Below are 20,581 nucleotides of genomic sequence, written 5' to 3'. Positions count from 1 at the left end.
ACGTTGGCCAGTGTATTTACTACAGATGACACTGCTGCCCTGCATTTGACTTTCAATTTCACAGTGAATGAGTACAGGCTCTGTTTGGTATATGTAATGTCGCACTAAAATGAACATGACATGGAAGATAACCTGCTCCCTAGAAATCCTGGCCTCCCGCTGCTTACCTTATTGCTGCCAGCAACGCTCTGAGACGGCTAGCCTCCACGAGGCTCCGCTGCGTGGATACAAGTGGGGCCAGAGCTGGGGCGTTTTAAGCCACATCCCAGGAAAGGTGACACTTTTCAAGGACGATTAAACATTTTTAATGGCGATTATTTATATGCTGCTGAAGAGGAACGACACTCTCAATTTCCCCTGAAAACGGGAGGCTCGCAGGTATGAATTCCGATGCGCAACATGGAGCTCTTGAGAGATCCATGTGATCTTTATAATAATCTGGAAATGGGCTTTGGAATATTAAGTTACTTCGCCATTCCCGATTGCCAAGACATTCTCAACGACAAAACAGAAGTAAGAAAACGATGTAATCGAAGAAGCATTAGGAACAAAACATAGTTCATGTAAATACAAAAATAAAAAGCAACTGAATGTTGGGGGGGGGGGGGGGGGGGGTCTACCACAGCAATAACTTGAGCTCCCTGGTTCTAATGGAACGTGTCACAGACATAAGCAGGGAAATGTGTGCCTGCCTTTCCACATCAGTACATTTTTCAATATGACCGGCGGTGTGTAGGTGTGAATAGTATTATTGTTTCTCCTCACATCGTGGATTGGATTCCATGTGGGTAATTACTCAGCCAGCCCGCAGCATTGTTGGATAATTCAGACACGATCGTGGGATGCCAACAGCGAGGACAGGGTTTGAATAAACACCGAACACCTGTGTCTCCGATTACGACTGCTACACGGTGGAGACGCTCCAGAGATGCATGGGTGGGGATTATGCATTAATCATAAATGCAATTGTCAAGGTTTACACAACAAGGGAACTATTCTAGATCTGGATCACGACTGTAGTATAAAAAAAAGTACATGTCTAAAGAGTTCAGTCCATCACTTGTTACTCAGCTGGAGCTTTTCCAACTCAAAGAACAATCTAAGCTCACATCTCAATGACAGGATAGAGATAAAGGCTTCTGGCCCATTCATACATATTACAGTAAAACTTGAGGTCAAAATTAACAAATAATTGGTAAACAACTGAACAAATGTAACAATTTCTTACATAATAAGTAACCAACAGAGCATTACTACTTGAGATAACAGACCATGTTTCACTTATTAAAATAAAGCATGCCACTTCATACCTGCATTACAGCAGGTCCCCCAATTCAGCCAATTGCTTTATACTGTATCAAAAAATATATATTCTTTGTGTCTTTTTCTGGCATTTCTGTTGGCGATACATTTACGGTTATTATACATAACAAAGTAACAGCTTATGTAAATGTTCATGGATTAATGTCCACAAAGGTTTTGAGGTGTTATGCAATGTCAGCTAAGGGGAGACATCAGACAGGGTAGAGGGCGGTACCAATACATAAACATAAGGAAGAGAAAGCCTCACAATGACTCTAAAAACTCAAACGGTACTACACTTCCAGCTAATGAGAACACATCAAACCTAGAACGTCAGTCACATCACAAGTAGATATTACAATAATTTAAACAGGTACTGCACTAAAATACTATATGGGCATACGACATTGTATACAGTGGTTTTACACATACGCAGCTTGCACTTCTGAAGTGACGAGTCCATCTGAATCCCATAACAAAGCTAGGTTCTGTCCACTCCGTTTCCAAAGGTGGCATCGTGGCTTTGTTCTGAGGGGAAACGCTCCATTGTTCTGAGAGAGGCGGGCTGTCCTCAGGTGCCCAGGGCGTGCCTGGGCGTGCGGTGGTGGTCCCCCCGCGCTCTCCCTCTCCTCTCCTGCGCGTGGGAGAACCTCCACTTGGGCTGCAGGGACTTGAGCTTCTTGCGCTTCTTGTCCGAGCACCACACCCTCTCGCAGTACTCCTCCACCTTGTGGAAGTTGTTGTAGCCGATGAGCTGGAGGAAGTCCTTATACCAGAGCTTGGAGGTGGCGCCGTGAGGGAGCGCGGGAAGGGGGCACGGCGGGGGCTTGTGATGGCCGCCTCCGCCCTCCTCCTCCGCCTCCTCCGCCCGGTGGAACAGCTCGTCCACGCGCTCCTCCTCCAGGACCTCCAGCGTGAGCCGCGCCACGTCGCGGACGAAGCCGTGCTCGGCGGACTGGCACAGGTAGGCGCCGGCGTCCATCTTGCGCAGTCTGAGGAAGAGGAGGCCGTGCGGAGTCTTCACCACCCTGTCGTCAGCTCTCACCTGGGGACACACGCCGTACCGCAGGGTATTACTGCTCTCCGCCTGCACCGCCTCACCATGGAGACCGCCCTCCCCACTCACTGCGCTATCAGCGTCACAAATGAGTGCGACTGAGCGCACAGCAGTTCGCTTTTCCCAGAGCATTTCGCCTTCCTGATAATATTGTTTTTACTTCCTTTTTCATTCACTGTTGACTTTGACTGATCATTTGGGAGTGATCATTGTTTTTAACTACCAGAATAAGCACAAAATGTTTATATGTATATTTCCTTCAAAATAATTCACAACAGAGTAATCATTATAATGTTAATCAATGGATAGCAGAATCATAAAAGCCACTAGCTGCATATTGTTACTTTACCTCACTATATTTGTAAAAGCAGAGTGTGTACTTCTAACTTTCTATTGAAAATCCCTTAAAACTTTTTTCCATGTTAATCTTAATGAACATTAGTAATAGCTTTTCATCATTAAGTGGTGCTTCAAGCAAAAACCATTTCATGGATCAATTTTAGACCAGCGTAATTGTATTTTCTGTGTCCTTTGTGCCCAGTCAGAAAAGAAAAAATTTAAAGAAAACACCAAAAGTAACAGCTTTTCTAATAGTGTGTCAAAACATGATTAAACAGGAGATAATCAGAGATAATCTTACCTCTTCCTTGTCAGTGCCTCTTTGATTAAACCAGAGGACTTTGGCCAGTGGCGATTTTGGACTGCATTCAAGCAGCGTGCTGTTGTTCTCTACCCCATACACTGACTTCTCCACTGCTTTCTGGGGCAGCTCTCCTGTGGAGACAGTGTGGCTCAGACAGATGGCAGGATACATACACACAACCCATCCCCAGTATGCAATAAACTAACATAATCAGCTGGCCACCAAATTTCTGCTATTAAAAACTTCAGGTAACAGGTGGGAGAGAACCAGTATAAAATTTGAGATATAATTTAGATTTGTACTACAACATGTTAAATTCACATTGCTAGTGTAGGCCAGTTTTATAAAGGTTTTGATGTTCCCACCCTCAAGGTGTCCTTGAACATACTCTCTCTCTCACATACACGCCTCTATCTGTGGGACATACTGTACCATTCATCTGTAGGCCATTGCACTGCTGGGCGGCGTTTCCATGACGAACATCTTGTCTTCTGAAGCGCCTACGAGGCAAGATGAGAAGAAAAAGAAACACACAAAACACGCCGATGAGCCAGAGAAGCATTGTTCGAACCCTGAAGTGCCATGTGCGAGAACACAAACGGGCTCTTTAAACGACACAAGGAGAGGAATTCAAATCAAGCAGGCAAATCTCTTTTGTTGCTCTTGTGAGTGAAATTCACATGGCAGCTCCTCAGCGCTGATTACATGTGATTGACTCTGCATCGCACGCCAAATGAGCGTGAGTGAGATATTGAGGAGGGAGAAGCAGCAGGAAGTCACAGCCCAGTTGGTGGCTGAGCAGAGGCGATGCCCTCGCTCACTGCTGTGTACTGAGAGAAAAGACGAAGGAGTGCCTGATGAGGGTGACCTTATTAAGATGTGCTTGCTAATTTTATGTATTGTATTTGTTTTAATAAAGGAATGCAGACAGCCTTTATGCATGTGTATTATTTCAGACAGGGTGGAAGGCAGAGAGGGGAACAGATAGAGAAGGCAGAGTGGTACAGAGATAGAAGGCAGAGAGGGGAACAGATAGAGAAGGCAGAGACGGGAACAGATAGAGAAGGCAGAGACGGGAACAGATAGAGAAGGGGTTGGAGTAAAGAGTACGGTCATGCTACCCCAGCCACTGCGCAACAAAAATTTGAAAAGAATAAGGTGCTAATGGTCCAGCATACATCCATGTCTCCTGAAAGTGCATAGAAATCTTCTTCTGTGAGCGCATAGAAATTTTCTTCTGAGAGTGCATAGAAATTTTCTTCTGAGGGATTAATACATTTTCGAGAGGACCACCATGCCTGTTAGTTTTTGGTGTTCCTGAATGTACAAGCTTAATTTAAGTCTTTGATTACCTGCACATCTTTGCACGACCTAAAATGGCTGCAACAGAAATGAAACCACAAAAACCTGCAGCACTCCAGGACTGAGACATTAGAGGATGCTTTGTCCGTGCCACTGCACTGGGGCATTGTGCCGTGCCGTGCCACTGCACTGGGGCATTGTTTTTCTTCCTCGCAATGACAGTACACTGCCACCTACAAGCATTATCCAAACCCTCAGCGCTGCAACTTCAGCCTTCAGGCTGGAAAGAGATGGGTGGCATGGCTACTGATATTATCCCACCAAAGGCTATGTTCAATCAACAAGCATCACTTTGTCTAACCTGCCATCTTCTGGCAGCACATAACTGCTCCAGTCAGCCAGTCCAGGCTAATGAAGGCCAGAATCATCTGGACATATTCCATGCCTCATTTAAAACCACCTGTGCCTGGGCTTTGATGCCAAACAGCTGAGCAATGGCTGTGCAGTGCAAACTGTAATGCAGCTTTCCCAGCTATGACCAGCTTGAAATGACCAGCAACCAGCTGTTTCAAAACTTATCTTGAGTTGGCCAAACCATGTTGAGTATGGAGCTGGTATGAAGTGGTCAACCAGCTAACAGCTGCTTCAAAACCTAGCTAGCTAGTTATTTTGAACAGAGTTCTCATATCAAGCCTCGATCCACCTAGTTGCATCGGTGTGAGGGAGGGCACTCTTCATGTATTTGAAAAAGCTCTACAGTTTCAGCTGCACACTGCAGCAGGTCCTACTGAGCCTGGCTGGGCGTGCTGATCCACCCCCCACACACAGCACTGCTGTTCCCCTGGGTGGTGTGCTGTGGGCCCAGCTCCCCTGATACCTCCGATATAAACCACAGGATGTGTGAATAAAAGAATCCTGCAGAGGATTAATGACAAGATGAAGGTGCGTTAGCAATGCTGGCAGTGTGAGATAAGGGTGCAGAAAAACACACCGGGAGCCAAACAGCTGCAGATTCAGGTCTGCACAGCACCGCTCTCTAGGACCAGACAGCAGGAACGGACACCCGGTGTATTTACAGAACGGTAACAGCAACATTTGCCAATGTCAGCAAATGCTGTGAACTACAGAAATGGCCGGTGCATATTTTTTAATGCTATTTTTACCCACTCGCAACTGTGGAATTGGCAAATTGCCCCTTCCAGGCCCTCATCACAAACACACACACACACAAAATATCAAATTAAATATATGAAAAATCGAATTGACTACAGAAGGACAGTAAAAGAAAAAGGTTTTCCAACCTCACACAACTGAACCTAGCCATGTTGCCTTTGCACAGAAGATGCCCATTGTCTTACTGTACACTGCTTTGGATAAAAGCGTCTGCTAAATACATGTAATATAATGTAATGTCCAGCACTTCCAGCATCACTGTGCATTGAGGCTGTCCATCACTCTAGAGCACAGTACTTTACATGAATTCTGTTGGCTTCTGTTGGCCTTCTGTTGGCCTTACTCTTCTCTCCATTGGTTGCAGTGAGAGGAAGAAAAAAAAGTTTTTAGAAAACTTAAAAATACAGTAATTCATGCAGCCATTAATCCTCATTGCAGCCATTAATAGCATTATTAGAATTGGGGGGCGGGTTGGGGTCAAATCCCTAAAGCCTGTACTTTGCCACATCAATGAGCATAATACATTACATGTGCAGCTTGTTCGAGCAGAATCTGGGTGCCTGATTAACCACCTGTGGTCGATGGTGCGACAAGGTTGTCCTAGCCAACCGAATCCCTCACTTCCTGAATGGTGCTTGGGCCAATAATGGTTCACCATGAAGCTACTGGCCACAGTTGGTGCTGGCACAGTTCTGATAGCAGACTGTGTCCACACATTGGAACTGTGTCCTAGCAGGATGAGTCACACGGTAGCCCTGATGGGCTATTTCGATATCAGCTGTATACATTTTTTAATTGCTGCTTCTTGTTGCAAAGGCAAATACATTTTAAGAGCAAACTTCCTCATGAGGATAAAGGAGCCCCCCACAACTCTCTGTCCCATAGCCACCTGAGTGATCTCACCTTTTGGTATGGCTCCCAGCAGGGTAGTACCTGGAGCAGGTGACCCCATCCCAAGCGCAGTATGGGTCCCGCGCCAGGCAGCAGTCTGCACAGGCTGACCCATACAGGTGGCACTGGTGAGCCTTCACCTGGGCCACGCCAAACTCTGACCCCACGTACAGCTGTTGCTGGAGGACCAACCACAGAACAAGAACTTGCAAGGAGCAGTGTAGGTCTAAATACCTTCTGATATAAAATACTACTACCTTTACATATACTTATCATTTCATAATCCTGAAACATGAACATGTGTGCTTTCTGGAGAAAAATCACTAAGCAGCTGTAAAATAAACTCAGAATAAATAAATATCTACCTGTACTGTATATGGGTAGGGTTAGGGTTAGACTATGCCACGTAGTTAACTTATCAACAGTCCATAAAAAGCAGCTGTACAGTACACACCCTGCCAAGCACTCTCCCAGGTGATACTTCCCTCACAGAAACAAGGAGCATTAGAAACAGCTGTTTCACACACTCTTTTGTTCCGAAAGCACAACATGTAACACTGGAAAGATATCAGTTTCAATTTCAACTTGTATATTAAAGTCATACAATAAATTACTCTTTCATCAAGAGTTCCAGGTCACAGAAGTGTTTGCTTGCTTATTCATTGCTTGCATTCTTTTGGTTTAAAATGGCCATCCGTGATATTTCACTGTCTGTGTTCTGGTGCAAAATACAAAGACCTTGGGCTATGCTGTCTTCATTACTTCACATCTTCCATTTATGAACACAAACAAACTGGAGAAATGCGATCTGGTGCTATGGCCTGGTCATCCCTGTTACAGAAGACCTGCACTAACCCCAGGAAAACACTACAATGGGGTGTCCCCTGTGATTACCAATTGCCTCAGAAAATTACATTTTAATATGGAGATGCTGTAATGCATTTTACCCGAAGACTAGAAGCATACAGGAAATAGTCCTCTTCCTGTACTATTGAAAAAGGATGTTTCCTGCTCTTTGTGGTACCATCTAGTGGTGTCAGGCATGCAATTACAAGTTCCGTGAAATGCTTGCAAAATGTGAAAATAATTATGCCTACCCTTTTAGCTGAGATTATAATTTCGGTTATTGGAACAGGAACCTGAAAAAGAAAAGGAATGTTTCTCAGGTGAAGTAAAATGGCAATGAATCATTGAAGAAGCTGTAATATATACTGTGCATCCGGAAAGTATTCACAGTGCTTCACTTTTCCCACATTTTGTTATGTTACAGCCTTATTCCAAAATGGAATAAATTCTTTTTTTTCTATACACAAATTCTACACACAACACCCCATAATGACAACATGAAAGAAGTTTTTTTGAAATTTTTGCTAATTCATTAAAAATAAAAAACTAAGAAATCACATCTACATAAGTATTCATAGCCTTTGCCATGAAGCTCAAAATTGAGCTCAGGTGCATCCTGTTTCCACTGATCAACCTTGAGATGTTTCTACAGCTTAATTGGAGTCCACCTGTGGTAAATTCAGTTGATTGGACATGATTTGGAAAGGCACACACCTGTCTATATAAGGTCCCACAGTTGACAATGCATGTCGGAGCACAAACCAAGCATGAAGTCAAAGGAATTGTCTGTAGACCTCCGAGACAGGATTGTCTCGAGGCACAAATCTGGGGAAGGGTACAGAAAAATGTCTGCTGCTTTGAAGGTCCCAATGAGCACAGTGGCCTCCATCATCCGTAAATGGAAGAAGTTCGGAACCACCAGGACTCTTCCTAGAGCTGGCCGCCTGTCTAAACTGAGCAATCGGGGAGAAGGGCCTTAGTCAGGGAGGTGACCCGATGGTCACTCTGTCAGAGCTCCAGCGTTCCTCTGTGGAGAGAGGAGAACCTTCCAGAAGGACAACCATCTCTGCAGCAATCCACCAATCAGGCCTGTATGGTAGAGTGGCCAGACGGAAGCCACTCCTTAGTAAAAGGCACATGGCAGCCCGTCTGGAGTTTGCCAAAAGGCACCTGAAGGACTCTCAGACAATGAGAAACAAAATATTCTGGTCTGATGAGACAAAGATTGAACTCTTTGGCGTGAATGCCAGGCGTCATGTTTGGAGGAAACCAGGCACCGCTCATCACCTGGCCAATACCATCCCTACAGTGAAGCATGGTGGTGGCAGCATCATGCTGAGGGGATGTTTTTCAGTGGCAGGAACTGGGAGACTAGTCAGGACTGACGGAAAGATGAATGCAGCAATATACAGAGACATCCTGGATTAAAGCCTGCTCCAGAGCGCTCTTGACCTCAGACTGGGGCGACAGTTCATCTTTCAGCAGGACAACGACCCTAAGCACACAGCCAAGATATCAAAGGAGTGGCTTCAGGACAACTCTGTGAATGTCCTTGAGTGGCCCAGCCAGAGCCCAGACTTGAATCCGATTGAACATCTCTGGAGAGATCTGAAAATGGCTGTGCACCGACCCTTCCCATCCAACCTGATGGAGCTTGAGAAACTGCCCAAAGATAGGTGTGCCAAGCTTGTGGCATCATATTCAAAAAGACTTGAGGCTGTAACTACTGCCAAAGGTGCATCAACAGTATTGAGCAAAGGCTGTGAATACTTATGCACATGTGATTTCTTAGTTTTTTATTTTTGATAAATTTGCAAAAATTTCATGTTGTCATTATGGGGTGTTGTGTGTAGAATTCTGAAGGAAAAAATGAATTCATTCCATTTTGGAATAAGGCTGTAACATAGCAAAATGTGGGAAAAGTGAAGCGCTGTGGATGCACTGTAAATGGAGATATGGTATGCACCTTGAAGACATGAAGTTCCTCCAGAAGTACTTCCTCTACCGTGTCAGTCTCTTTGTTGTAGATGGTGATCACTTTCAACACAACAGAGTTATCTGAAGGAGGACAAAAGTACACACATTACACACAGCGTAGTGTTGACCCTGTACTCTAGAGCATACAGTATGTCGCCTCCTAAGGTCTGGCAATTCATTTGGGTCCCCTCTGCTCTTCATTACAAGAACCATATAGTATGTTCTACTATGCTGAAGCATAAGCTACAAGGGTCATTCAATAAAAATAAAATTAATTGAAAACTGAAAATATTTTTACTGCACATATTTTTGTTATCCAAAACATTCTATTATGTCCAATAACCTTTTTTTCTGTTGGGTCTCTGAAAAGATAAGTAAGTTTGGTTTCCTCTTAAAAAAAGCTTTGAGTTTTTATCAAAGCACATTTTTGGAAGTTGGTTGAACCTTAAATTTATGGGCATGACAATTGAGGATACACACGGCACAAGTCTGACAGTTATTCAGCTCAGATAAAAAGGTTTTCTTGTGAAACATTGTACTGTATAATCACACTCGAGAAAATATGTTTCACAGAATTTGAGCATATTACCTGTAAACTTTATTTCGCAAAAATAAATCCTCATCCCTGTCACAGACATGCCTAAATGGGCAGAAACGCTGTGAGACTGATGATGTAAGCTGTGTTCTTTGCTCTGTTGAAGCTGACTGGAGTCACCAGATGCATTGTTCCTGTACACTTGACATGGTAGTCATGGTAACAGCTGCAGGAAATTCACACTTGGTGTGGCTCTTGAGAGCTGAGTAAATGATTTTGCATAAACCATTAACGTAGCAGCATTTGACATCAGCTCTTCTGCATGTGCTGCATGTGTAAAAACATAATTAGTACAATGAAAACAAGAGCTGGAGATGATTTTCTTTTTTTAAAACCTTTGGGGGAACTGTGAGAACTTCAAGAATTACACGAAATGTAATCAGTTTCCCCTTCTGCAATTTAATTTGGGTGGCATGAAGTCACCAGTATTCAAGTGAATCAGTCACCAGCATATATATCTTAGTGCATTGCTTGCTTCAAACAGTGTTGTGATTTGAGGGTTTGTGGTTTTTTGCTGAAATTCCTATCTTGACCGTTAGAAGCCCAAAATTACCTATTGTACCTTTAATATAAGAGAAATCACTTAAAAAGGCCTTGGGGGTAAAACTTACTTTTCAGGTTTTTGAAAATTGCTTTAAAGACACCTTGAATTATTGTACAGTACAAACTCAGGAGTAAGTGTTTGGTTTTGTACAAATGGAAAAATAACCACAGCTAAAACATATTTAAAAATGTATATTTTCATGTCAAACAATGAAAGATACTGTGATACAATGGGAGGTGTATGGAAGTACTGCTTCATCTTTTTTGGGGTGGAGGGGGGTGTGCAGTTGGAGCTCTTTGAAATTCATTTGTGCTTGTGTTTGATGTGGAATCAGGAATTTACAATGAATCACATTAAATTGATGTCTGCCCTAAACTGTGTAACTAAAACAAATACATATATTTGTTTTAAATAAAAAATATATTTTTACCACGAAAAATTAGGGGGGTAATCAGGTAATCAGCACGTTCATGCTCTTTATCTGACCTGTTCCGATGAACAGCACGTCGTAGTGGCCGTCCTGGGCCTCCACGCGGTCCACCGCCACCTGAGTGAGCCTCCTCTCTCCGTCGGTCCTGAGTAGAACCGGCCGGCGGTGCAGGGGGTGCACGGGCTGGAACATCACAGGGTGGTCCCGCGCAAAGCGCAACACCTCGTCCGGATACTCTTTGGAGCCGGAGTACTGGCCTCCGTTCACCTTGCTGGCGCACTGGGGAGCCCAAAAGGTACCGTGGCAAAGTTAAAAATACCGACCGGCAACAAGAGCAAACTGCATTTGCTTTGCCACACTGCTTTCTGGTGACTTAATCAGCTCCGGCACATTGTGTTGGAGCAACTCACCGAAGGGAAGAACTAGGGGGAAAAATGACAATTAAAGCTATGGAAGTGCAAGGGCCGGTTAATTCGGACTGCTGTGGATTACACAAGAGGTCTGCCCTCTCGCTGAACCCCTGTGAGGCACTATTGTCATTGTAATAATGCAGCTGATGATGAAGAGAAGGAGAGACATGGAAATTACATTCCCCTGGAGGTGCAGGCCTTCAGTGGAGGTAGCTATGGTTTCAGCTGAGTTGTTTCAGTGTGTAACGTGCTCTTTAAAGGTCAGCTGGAGAGGTGGGGGAGGGGGGAAACCTTCTCATTGATGATAGATTGTGATGGAAATGAAATTGAACTGTCCGAACGCGCTGCGGGGATATCGCTGGCAATAATGATGTCTCAAGCGAGACGAGGGAATCATTTGCGTACTGATGGATACAAACAGCTGGGGAATTATCTGTTCTGAGATGCCGCTTCTGAGCTCCTCTCTTCAAATGCAAGTTAATCAAAATCAGAAGTGTGCTGGTAGCAGAGGGTCTCGCCACCAATTTCCTGGTGGTTCAAGGATGTTCTACGAGCCATTAGTAGATGTGATAATATATTTTTTATGACATATAGTCAATCAAAGGACACATGACCCACACATAGAGAGGTGGATACAGGATTGAGGCAGTTCACATATCTCTCTCTGACAGGGTTAGATCTAGCTCTGCCTATTACCCCTATTTATGTTCAAACTTTTCAATTTTTACTTTCACATTTTGCAATTTCTTACTGTGCAGTGCACTCAAAAAGCTTTCTGCATGGACATGACATGTTGCTCTTCTATCTTTTTTCATTTTGCACTGTCCTGCATCCAGCTCACAATGGGAAATTGTAAACGCAAACCTAATTTCAAGGTCAAACTCTGAAATAAGACACAGATTTGCACTTACCGATCCAGGGCGTGGGAAAGGGACCCTGCCTTCGAACGCGGTCCAGTGATGCTCAGGGCGGTCTTTGTGGGCAAACGGTCCATTGAAAGCTGCCCGGATGTGGTCCATGTGGTAGACACACACGGCATACCCTTTAAAGATGTTGCTGAGGGGCAGAGAGAGAGAGAGAGAGAGAGAGAGAGAGAGAGACTGTTGTCAGGTCAGATAAGTCATTGCTCTCTGTTGGAGGGCTATACTGTCCAGGGGAGCTGTGGGTGGATGGCATAGGCTAGTTATCCCAGAGAAGGCTGATGGAGACCGTACTCATTTTCCTGAGGTATATGATATAAACCAGTTCAGCATCACAGCTGGAGATGGGTCCAAAGGAAATCAATAGCATATAAACCTCGAGACTTCAACCCTGCGTGCCGAGCCACGAAATGACAACCCTGGTGAAAGTACACCAGTGCTCTCAGGCAATTTTCACAGTCACAGCTTTCCTTTCTCTCCAGTGTCTGACATGACCTGCGGTTGAGAAACGTTGATGCTGATGTTGCTGCGTTATCCATTACAGCATATGGGCCTCTCTGAGCCATAGGCACTGTGCCCTACCACTTGCAGCGTGTCACATACAAACCTATACACCAACACATTCCAGGGGAAAAACGGCTCACATTATAAAAATTGTGTTATGCAGTTGCCAGTATTTACTTGTTTGATCTCTGCCACAGGCACCGATAATAGCTCCAGAACACACGATTCTTGGTGTTCAAAAGGAAAGTTAATCTGCTGATGGATTATGTAGGTGGAATAAATACATAACAGGGAGGAGAGGTAATTCTGTCCCACACTAATCATTGACATAACCGTCACAACATAAGCGTGCTTGATGGTATTTGTGTTCTTGTCCGCAGTGAACCATAAGTCTGGGAACTTCACCTGAAGAACTTTTCTTATTTCTTATTCCTTATTGCTCATTACCCACTGTGCCATGTTTGTGGGTCGGAACGTGTGTGTGTGTGTGTGTGTGTGTGTGCAGGGGCATCACAGTCAGGGGACTCTGGTGGAACTGACTACTAAGGACCCAGGCATGGAGGCAGCCCTCAAAACTAGGCCTGAACTAAAAAGGGGAGATGTGCCCATAGGGAGTGTATCTGCCCACAGAGAGGGATCCGGATTTCGGGGTACACCCCCGTGGTGCGGCTGGGGGGGGGGGTCTCCACTCACCTGGTGGTGCTGAACAGGCCGAAGATCTCTGGGTTCTTCTCGTCCTTCTTCTTCAGCACAAACACGTCCTCTGAAAAACAGATGAAAGTGTTTTGGCGGCTCTCTTACGAGAGAGAGGCATCTGTGTTTGCATTTCAGAGTGCAGCGACCCGGCTCCCGCTCGGCAGGTGTTTCTGATTTCTCCTGCGCTGAATATTTCACAGCCCGGTGGTAGGGCGGGGATGGGGGGGGGGGGCTGTGCTTTGAACCGGCCGGCGCATAACGTAAAGCAGGCTCTCGGCAGGCTGCCACTCACCCAGTCCCTGACCCGGACTGTACAGAACGTCTCAAGTGGAGCGGTTATAGGGAAAAACGTGATGGGCTGTGTTGGGACTGCCGCTCATCACGGGAGGGATTTTGTCGCCTGTGTTCTGCTTTCCACGCCATTTCTATTCATGCGCTGTACAGAAGCACATCTCCCAGCTCGAGCTAAATAAATGAAGAAGCCGGGTTCTGAGTGCGTGCGGAGACTCAGCCGGCTGAACACTCAGAGGGTGGAATCTGTGAGCGCTGAACTGGGGAGTCACGCTGGAGAGTGAGTCACCGGATCTGCAGGGTGAGGCAGAGTCGTGTGAGCGTGGGGGAGGGGTGTGACGTTGTCACGTTCGGTAACCGGGCCTTACCCAACTCGTCAAAGTGTGTGTCGATCCCGTTGGGTCCAGGGACGGAGCAGATCAGACGGGTCTTGGTGAAGGAGCTCCACCTGTTCACCAGCATTCTTTGGCCTCCCAGGTCATTCTAACAGAACATGAGAGAGGCAGACGTGTGGATGTCTGGGTGTGCTATTCTCAGGAACTAACCCAGGCTTTTCACTAATGCTATGTCAGATGTGTCATGATTAGCATAATTAGCCACAGGGGGCGCTGTCCCATGGGATGTGAATGCTCCTTCTACCGTGCCGTACCATATGCCCAGCACAGATTAAATTCATTATGGTATCTGTGCTGATGTACTGGTTCTTTGTTTAAAAGGGCTTTTTAACTACAGTATGTACCATAGTTTTCTCTGAAAACCATTCAAACTGCAAATATCTGTATGGTGGAAAATTAACGCATCAGTTTCCTTGACACAAGACTTTCACACAAGGGAAAACACACAAGTGAGTGCACTTGTACAGCTTTTCTGAGGACCCTATTATGAGAGCATTGTGAATTCCATTGTGACCAACACAGCTGTGTGATTACATTGGCAGATCCCAGTCTCTTTTATACTTTATGTGAGGCTTCATCAGAAAACTATAACAGAAGTACCTTGCATCACTCTCGCTTAGTGGTTGTTCAGGTCTTCAGCATTCACAGAATCAAAATTGAATCTGGTTGGCAGTGTTTAAAGTTGCTAAGAAACAGCAGGCTCTTTTGATGGACACCTCTGCGGTCCTTGTCCTGTCGGTATTGGATTGTCGCATTTGTTGATGTAATTTATATGGAGGGCTTGCATACATGGTCTGGTCAAATACAGTAAAAGCTCAGAACTCTGCCGCTGAATCTGTTTTTATTGTGATGATGATGTCATATGTCTGTATATGATTGGAATATGTGTGACATACAGAATCATATGAATGTATCAATGATTGTATCAATGTCTGGCTATAATTATTTCAATTAAATTTAGTGACGGGTGTCATAGGGTGAGGGCTATGGAGGGTTCGGCGTTTTTGTTTGTTCCTATTTTTATTTATTTCCTCAAAACACAGTCAACATACATAGACTTCTTGCTAAAAAATACATGCAAACTATAATATTAATACTATAATTAATTCACAAAAAAATCTATCAATCAATAGACATTAGGAAAGTGGGTGGTACATGAGTGGCACAAAACGTACTTTTATAAGGTATCATTCACTGGGGTAAAAATTCAATGAATGGAAAGACAGCAAATTGCTTTCTTTTTAGCCTTGTTAAAAAAGCCTCTAGTTGAGTATCAAATCTAATCAGTGTCTCTTAAAACCACATCTTTCTGAGAACAGTTAACTGGCCCTTAAAATGGACGCTTTGGACGTTTTTCAATACCAATAACAAAAAAGTGCTTTTAACCAAATGTTGTTAGAACAATTTACAATTTGCTGCATTTTAGTTTTAAATGCTGTGGTTTACATTGTTCAGTAGAAGACAGCCCAAGTTTCCTACTTCATTCCTCCAAAGATTTACTGAAATGAACATATCAACTCAAATAACATTATTCATTATGACTACGACTATACTATAACATAGCATATTTGGTTGTTGTTTATGCAAATGTAGCAGAAATATTCAAAGCAGCCTTACCGCACACACTCTTGCCACCTTTGTGTAAACAGCATTGTTCCCGCTTTCAATATCCACAGCTTTTTCAGTGAAGAAGAAGTATACTTTGTCATCGTCCTGGTCATCATTGTCTGGAATAACCACTGATCCAACAAACTTTGGCTCTGGAAAAAAAATATCATGAACTTAAAAACCAGTCATTAACATAATTTAACTTTGATCTTATAAACAATGACAGCTTTATTTGGATTGTAGGATCTCAAGAACTTGAATGAGCAGAGGTATAGTGTAGTGCTGTGATAAATAGATTAATCTTTTGTTTAAATGTAAAAAAAGATTAATATTAATATTATTGTACATCAGGCTGACATAAGCCAGTGAGAGCCAATGTTGTTGTTGGCAAACAAAGAAAGCAAATCTCTGCACCGATGGAAATGTCTCACTGAAAGAATGATTGAAAGTCAAGGCTGAAAATAAGGGGAGGGAATGGTTAATAAGTATCTTTCATCGCTAGCTGTGCCTGCTAGTCTGGCGCGGGTAGGGGGTGAGCATCAGTGTGACAGCAACATGTCTGAGACGAACAGGAAGCTTTATTTTTCTTTCACATCACAGCCGTCTGTCAGAGCTTCCTGCGCATTTTCTGACCTCACTAGAGAGGGGAATGGGTTCAGACCTGGACATAAGATATCTGAGAGGTCTTCCTGCAGGGCTGGGTGATTTATGGCATTTGTGGGGGCTGCTACGTTTAAGAAGCCCCCCTACTGGCACAGAGACTCTCTGAGCCCCCCGGAGTGCGCACCCCACTGACCCAGGGGCTGTGGGGAACTGGGTAACTCACCGGCTGCTCCTTTAAACCCCAACAGCACGCGCGAGAGAGAGATGCCTGAATGCGTTTTCCAGATACACGCCGGAAAAGGCATTAACTCCTCGGAGCTCCACATTGTCATGAAACAGTGCAACCCACACACACAGCGGGCGATGTGCCGTGCACATTCTAGCCACAGCGCGATCTAAGGACGTGTGCAATAATAATACAGCGCACTGCAACCCAGTAATCAATGCATGCTTGTTCTTAAAAGCGGTTTGAAAGAAGGTTGTAAACAGTTGATAAACTGACAATTTAACGGAGCGATAAAATCAGAATTTTTTTTTAAATGGAAAATACTCACTACTACTGCTGTTAAATAGTTCCTTTAATAATACAGTGACACAGTACAGAAAGCCATAACGATAATCTTCTTACCTACTTATATAAAATGGCTGCCCTTTAAACCACTGGTTCAGATATAATTCATACTTAATAAACTGCAATTGATTTAGTTACTGTTGTATAAGGATTAACTGGTTCTTAAGAGTGTCTCATTAGTAGTGGGGCGAATATGTCAAGCTTTATTCGAATCTGAATGTAGCGTGATCCAAGCTAACACGCAGAGCTCTCTCAATATTGACGTGTTTGATTGACTGCGGAAACGCGGTGGCAGCGCTACGCGGTTGCTGGGATGTAATTACTTGCTGGAGAGGATGAGAGCTGAGCTTCCAGGAATGCTCACCGTTCAGCTGCTGTCTGTCATCTCGCTCTGTCCTGGTGTAGCTGTGATTGTTCAGACGGCAGAGCGCAGCGTCGTTCTCCCAGTAATCTGTGTAAAGCCCGATATACAACTCTCCTCCTGGCAGAGAGACAGACACAGCGGAGAAATCGTGTCCAATTTCTCAGAACAATCAGAGTAATTCTGTAATTCTGACTGAGTCCCTAAGTCATTGCACTACAACGAAATTCATTTTCAAAGGCAAATGATTCCAATTGATTTCTATTTGAGCATGCATTAAGCAACCACAAGGGGGCAGTACTGTAACTAAGATCCAGGCCATACTGTCCTGGTTACAAATGCAGCGTTTAGATGTGAAACACAGTGTTCAGACATTGAGATATTGTGCAGACAGTGCACGTTACATTGCTTTTGAACTGCATCGGAGCGAAGCGCTGAACCATAAAACAGTCTCTAATTTAATTATAAATTGTTCGGTCACATGTCCCCGAAGTACCTTCCTAGTACATATAGTCCAAAACACACAGTCCATACCCTACAGTGGTTAAACCCATCCTGAAGTACAATTAAAGAACAAACAAACATGCAAATAATTAAATAAATAAATAAATAGCACTGCTCAAATGTAAATACAAGGTACAGGAAGAACTGTAGAACATTATGTGATTAATATAATTCCTTTTCTAGCCATATAGTAGTATGTATCTGTCGTGGATCAGACAGTCAGAGACATCTTTTTGTGAATAATCTTCTCTTGCTGATCTGTACTTTAACATGATTTTGAATGAGAGAACTAACAAAATGTGTGCATATACTTGTGTATAATGTGTGTGTGTGTGTGTGTGTGTGTGTGTATGCCTCTGTATGTGGGCCTGTGTGTCAGGTACAGAGATGTTCCCCTCAGTTGTAAGCCAATTCAAAAAACACAGAAAAGGTTTAACAGAAATAAGAGCACAAATCGAGCTGTCCCACATTGATCCTGATGGAGAGGATTATAGGAAACTGAAAGCATGGTAAGGCCAGGGTCCACACTGCCAGCATAGGAACAGGTGGAGCTACATGACATGCTCCTACAGGAAAAGTTCATAAATCTTCCACTCCTTGCGGAATGCGAAATATCACCACATTCCCTCCCAATTAGCCCGTAAACAAGTAGCAGCAGCTTCAGTTCCATTTGGATTATTTACAGAACAAGGAAATAATTTGAATATACTACTGAGACAAATCATTCTGACACCGTATTTTAGACAAAGTATTCTGGCAGATGTGGGAAAGAGGAGAAAGTAGGACTGTACAGTGTTCAGAATTATGTGAGTTATGAACACTATGCACTCCTGCATATCTGACCTCAGTGGGACTAGATACAAGGTGGATGCATGAAAGGTAATCTGAAAAAGGGAACAATCTGTTCCCTTTTTTCGTGTTTTCAATATACTGTACGTATATATGGCAGAGGACGTCCAGTAGCCTTGCTTACACTAAAAGCGCAAACATGGATGCCCCATTTGTGTACTTTACGTAAAAGTTGACAACTGACTGTTAATCCTGATTACCACCTGACAAAAACCTTTAAATTGATGGCCTTGGATAATCCGATTATCTGTGTGTGAGGTGGTGATGGGAGTGCTAATTGTATTGTTCCCAAGTCCAGTAATGCAGTCGTCCTGCTGGTGTCCCAGCTCAGGCGAGGTTGATGTGGGTGGCTGAACGGGATTGAATGACCCTGGTGGAGACCAGTGACACTTACTGGAGAAGGTAGAGACGCAGGGACTGTTGGGGTCAAACGGACATCTTCCCCGGCCACTCTCGATGTGATCAGCTTCCAGGTAAAATGCACTGTCCTGAGGGGGGGGGGAGCACAATTAGCCATTCTGCACCAAGGAAGACATGTAATCATTTAGATGCCTTTAAACAAGAGTATCTAAAGATCTAACCCGTTTGGAATGTCTAAAGGGTGTCAGAAGCCAGTTCTGAAGGGCCACAGCACCGGCTGGTTTTCAGTGTGCTTCAGCACTTAAATATTTATTAAATCTTTGATTAGCTGGAGTCAACACACTTTGTTTCCTAAGGCCTAAATTGTCTGTTGATTGAAAGAAAACTACACAGCCTGTCTGTGGCCCTCCATGACTCTCCTGACCTTAATAATGTTGACTGAGAGCAATAACAGACATAATATACCTTATTAACCAATCACCCGCTACCTGAGCGTATCCATCTGCATCCCCGCTCTCCTGGCTGCTATCATCAGGCTTTGCAAACAGTCTTTTCAGAACATCTTGCTTTCATTACAGTCATTTGTGCAAACGTACATTGATTCAGGACATTCAGCTGAGCCCCTGGGTGGCAGAATGAAAATTCAGAACAGAGCAACTTGAAATGGAGTGAGTAACTGCCAGTATCTATCTGCATTGCTCTTCTTCAAGGTGATGAGGGCATTACCATCAGATCCTCCTCAAGTCCTGACAACATGATGTCATCAGTTCCAAATGACCCAGGACTGAACTCAGTCACAATGTAATGAATGACCACTTCACAGTCTTCATGCATACATGGGGCATCAGTGAGACTAACAAGCAGTACTACATGGATGATGATGGTCTGCACTGCCTTTTAAGATACAGACACAATATACGTTCTATATTTCCCTGTAATAGACATCATCTGGGAGAATAATTCTCAATTCTGAATAATCCAATGAGACAGTTTGCTCAGTTTCTGAACTCTGTGTTTTACCTCCCACATTACAGAAAAAAATCTGAAGTTGCCTATTCAATTAAATAAAAAATGCAGCTGGAATTTCCCCAAAACGCATCATTGCAACATTGCCCATCCTGTCCTTTCTTATTTCCCCCCTCTGCCATTTTCTCCCCCGAGGCTCAGTTTTCCTCTTTCTTCCCGTTTGTTCTCGTTCTCATCATTGTCCTCATTTTTCCTCTCAAGAAACCAGATTAGCATCCATGTATCCATGAAATCCATGTATTAGCATTTAAAATCTTCAAAAACACTTGAGCAAAATTTTGACTTTACTAATTTTCACTAAAATGTTTTCAAAACATTACTCTACTAAGGGAAAACAGCTTTTAAAAGAAACAAGAAAAACAAAGAAACATGTATTACCATTTAAAACCTTCACAAGCACTTTGGCAAAATTGGATTTTATAACTATTTTCGAAATGTTTAATTTTCTCCTTTTAATATTTGACTTTCACAAGTTCAACAGGTTCTTTTATTTTTTAATAAAAAATACAGAGATAGTAAAATGATGCGAGTGAACATGATAGCACAGGTGTCTAAATACCTGAATACATTAAATAAAACCAGAATGAATAATTACATAAAGGAGCTGAAAACGCTATTGTTCTTGGCTCTTTCAGGTCTTCATTTCCTATGAATATGAAAGAAGCAGCATGCCACTCAAACATGCGTTGGCCAATGTGGTTTGCATTTGAGAGGCCGGGTGTT

The 20,581-nt window shown here is 43.6% G+C and overlaps 1 protein-coding gene across 2 annotated transcripts in view; it reads right to left on the bottom strand.

Moving 5' to 3' along the window:
* Positions 1-289: 289 nt before the first annotated feature.
* The window catches only part of sema3e (sema domain, immunoglobulin domain (Ig), short basic domain, secreted, (semaphorin) 3E), a 37,861-nt gene continuing 17,569 nt past the window's right edge, over positions 290-20,581 (bottom strand). Inside the window, exons 5-17 of one of the 2 annotated variants that reach the window (XM_061251251.1) lie at positions 18,867-18,960; positions 17,123-17,239; positions 15,594-15,736; positions 13,950-14,064; positions 13,288-13,357; positions 12,082-12,226; positions 10,817-11,039; positions 9,181-9,272; positions 7,466-7,507; positions 6,381-6,547; positions 3,435-3,502; positions 3,000-3,133; positions 290-2,347 (exon numbers count right to left, since the gene is read on the bottom strand). In XM_061251251.1, coding sequence (XP_061107235.1) covers positions 1,874-2,347; positions 3,000-3,133; positions 3,435-3,502; positions 6,381-6,547; positions 7,466-7,507; positions 9,181-9,272; positions 10,817-11,039; positions 12,082-12,226; positions 13,288-13,357; positions 13,950-14,064; positions 15,594-15,736; positions 17,123-17,239; positions 18,867-18,960 — 1,884 coding nt within the window. In that variant the 3' untranslated portion in view covers positions 290-1,873. The remainder of the gene's footprint in view (positions 2,348-2,999; positions 3,134-3,434; positions 3,503-6,380; positions 6,548-7,465; positions 7,508-9,180; positions 9,273-10,816; positions 11,040-12,081; positions 12,227-13,287; positions 13,358-13,949; positions 14,065-15,593; positions 15,737-17,122; positions 17,240-18,866; positions 18,961-20,581) is intronic. The other variant, XM_061251252.1, reaches the window with a different exon arrangement.

This window comes from Conger conger, chromosome 8, assembly GCF_963514075.1.
Source record: "Conger conger chromosome 8, fConCon1.1, whole genome shotgun sequence".
NCBI classification, from domain to species: Eukaryota; Metazoa; Chordata; class Actinopteri; order Anguilliformes; family Congridae; genus Conger; species Conger conger.
Note: the sequence above shows the minus strand (reverse complement) of the source record. Positions and strands in the feature narration are given on the sequence as shown.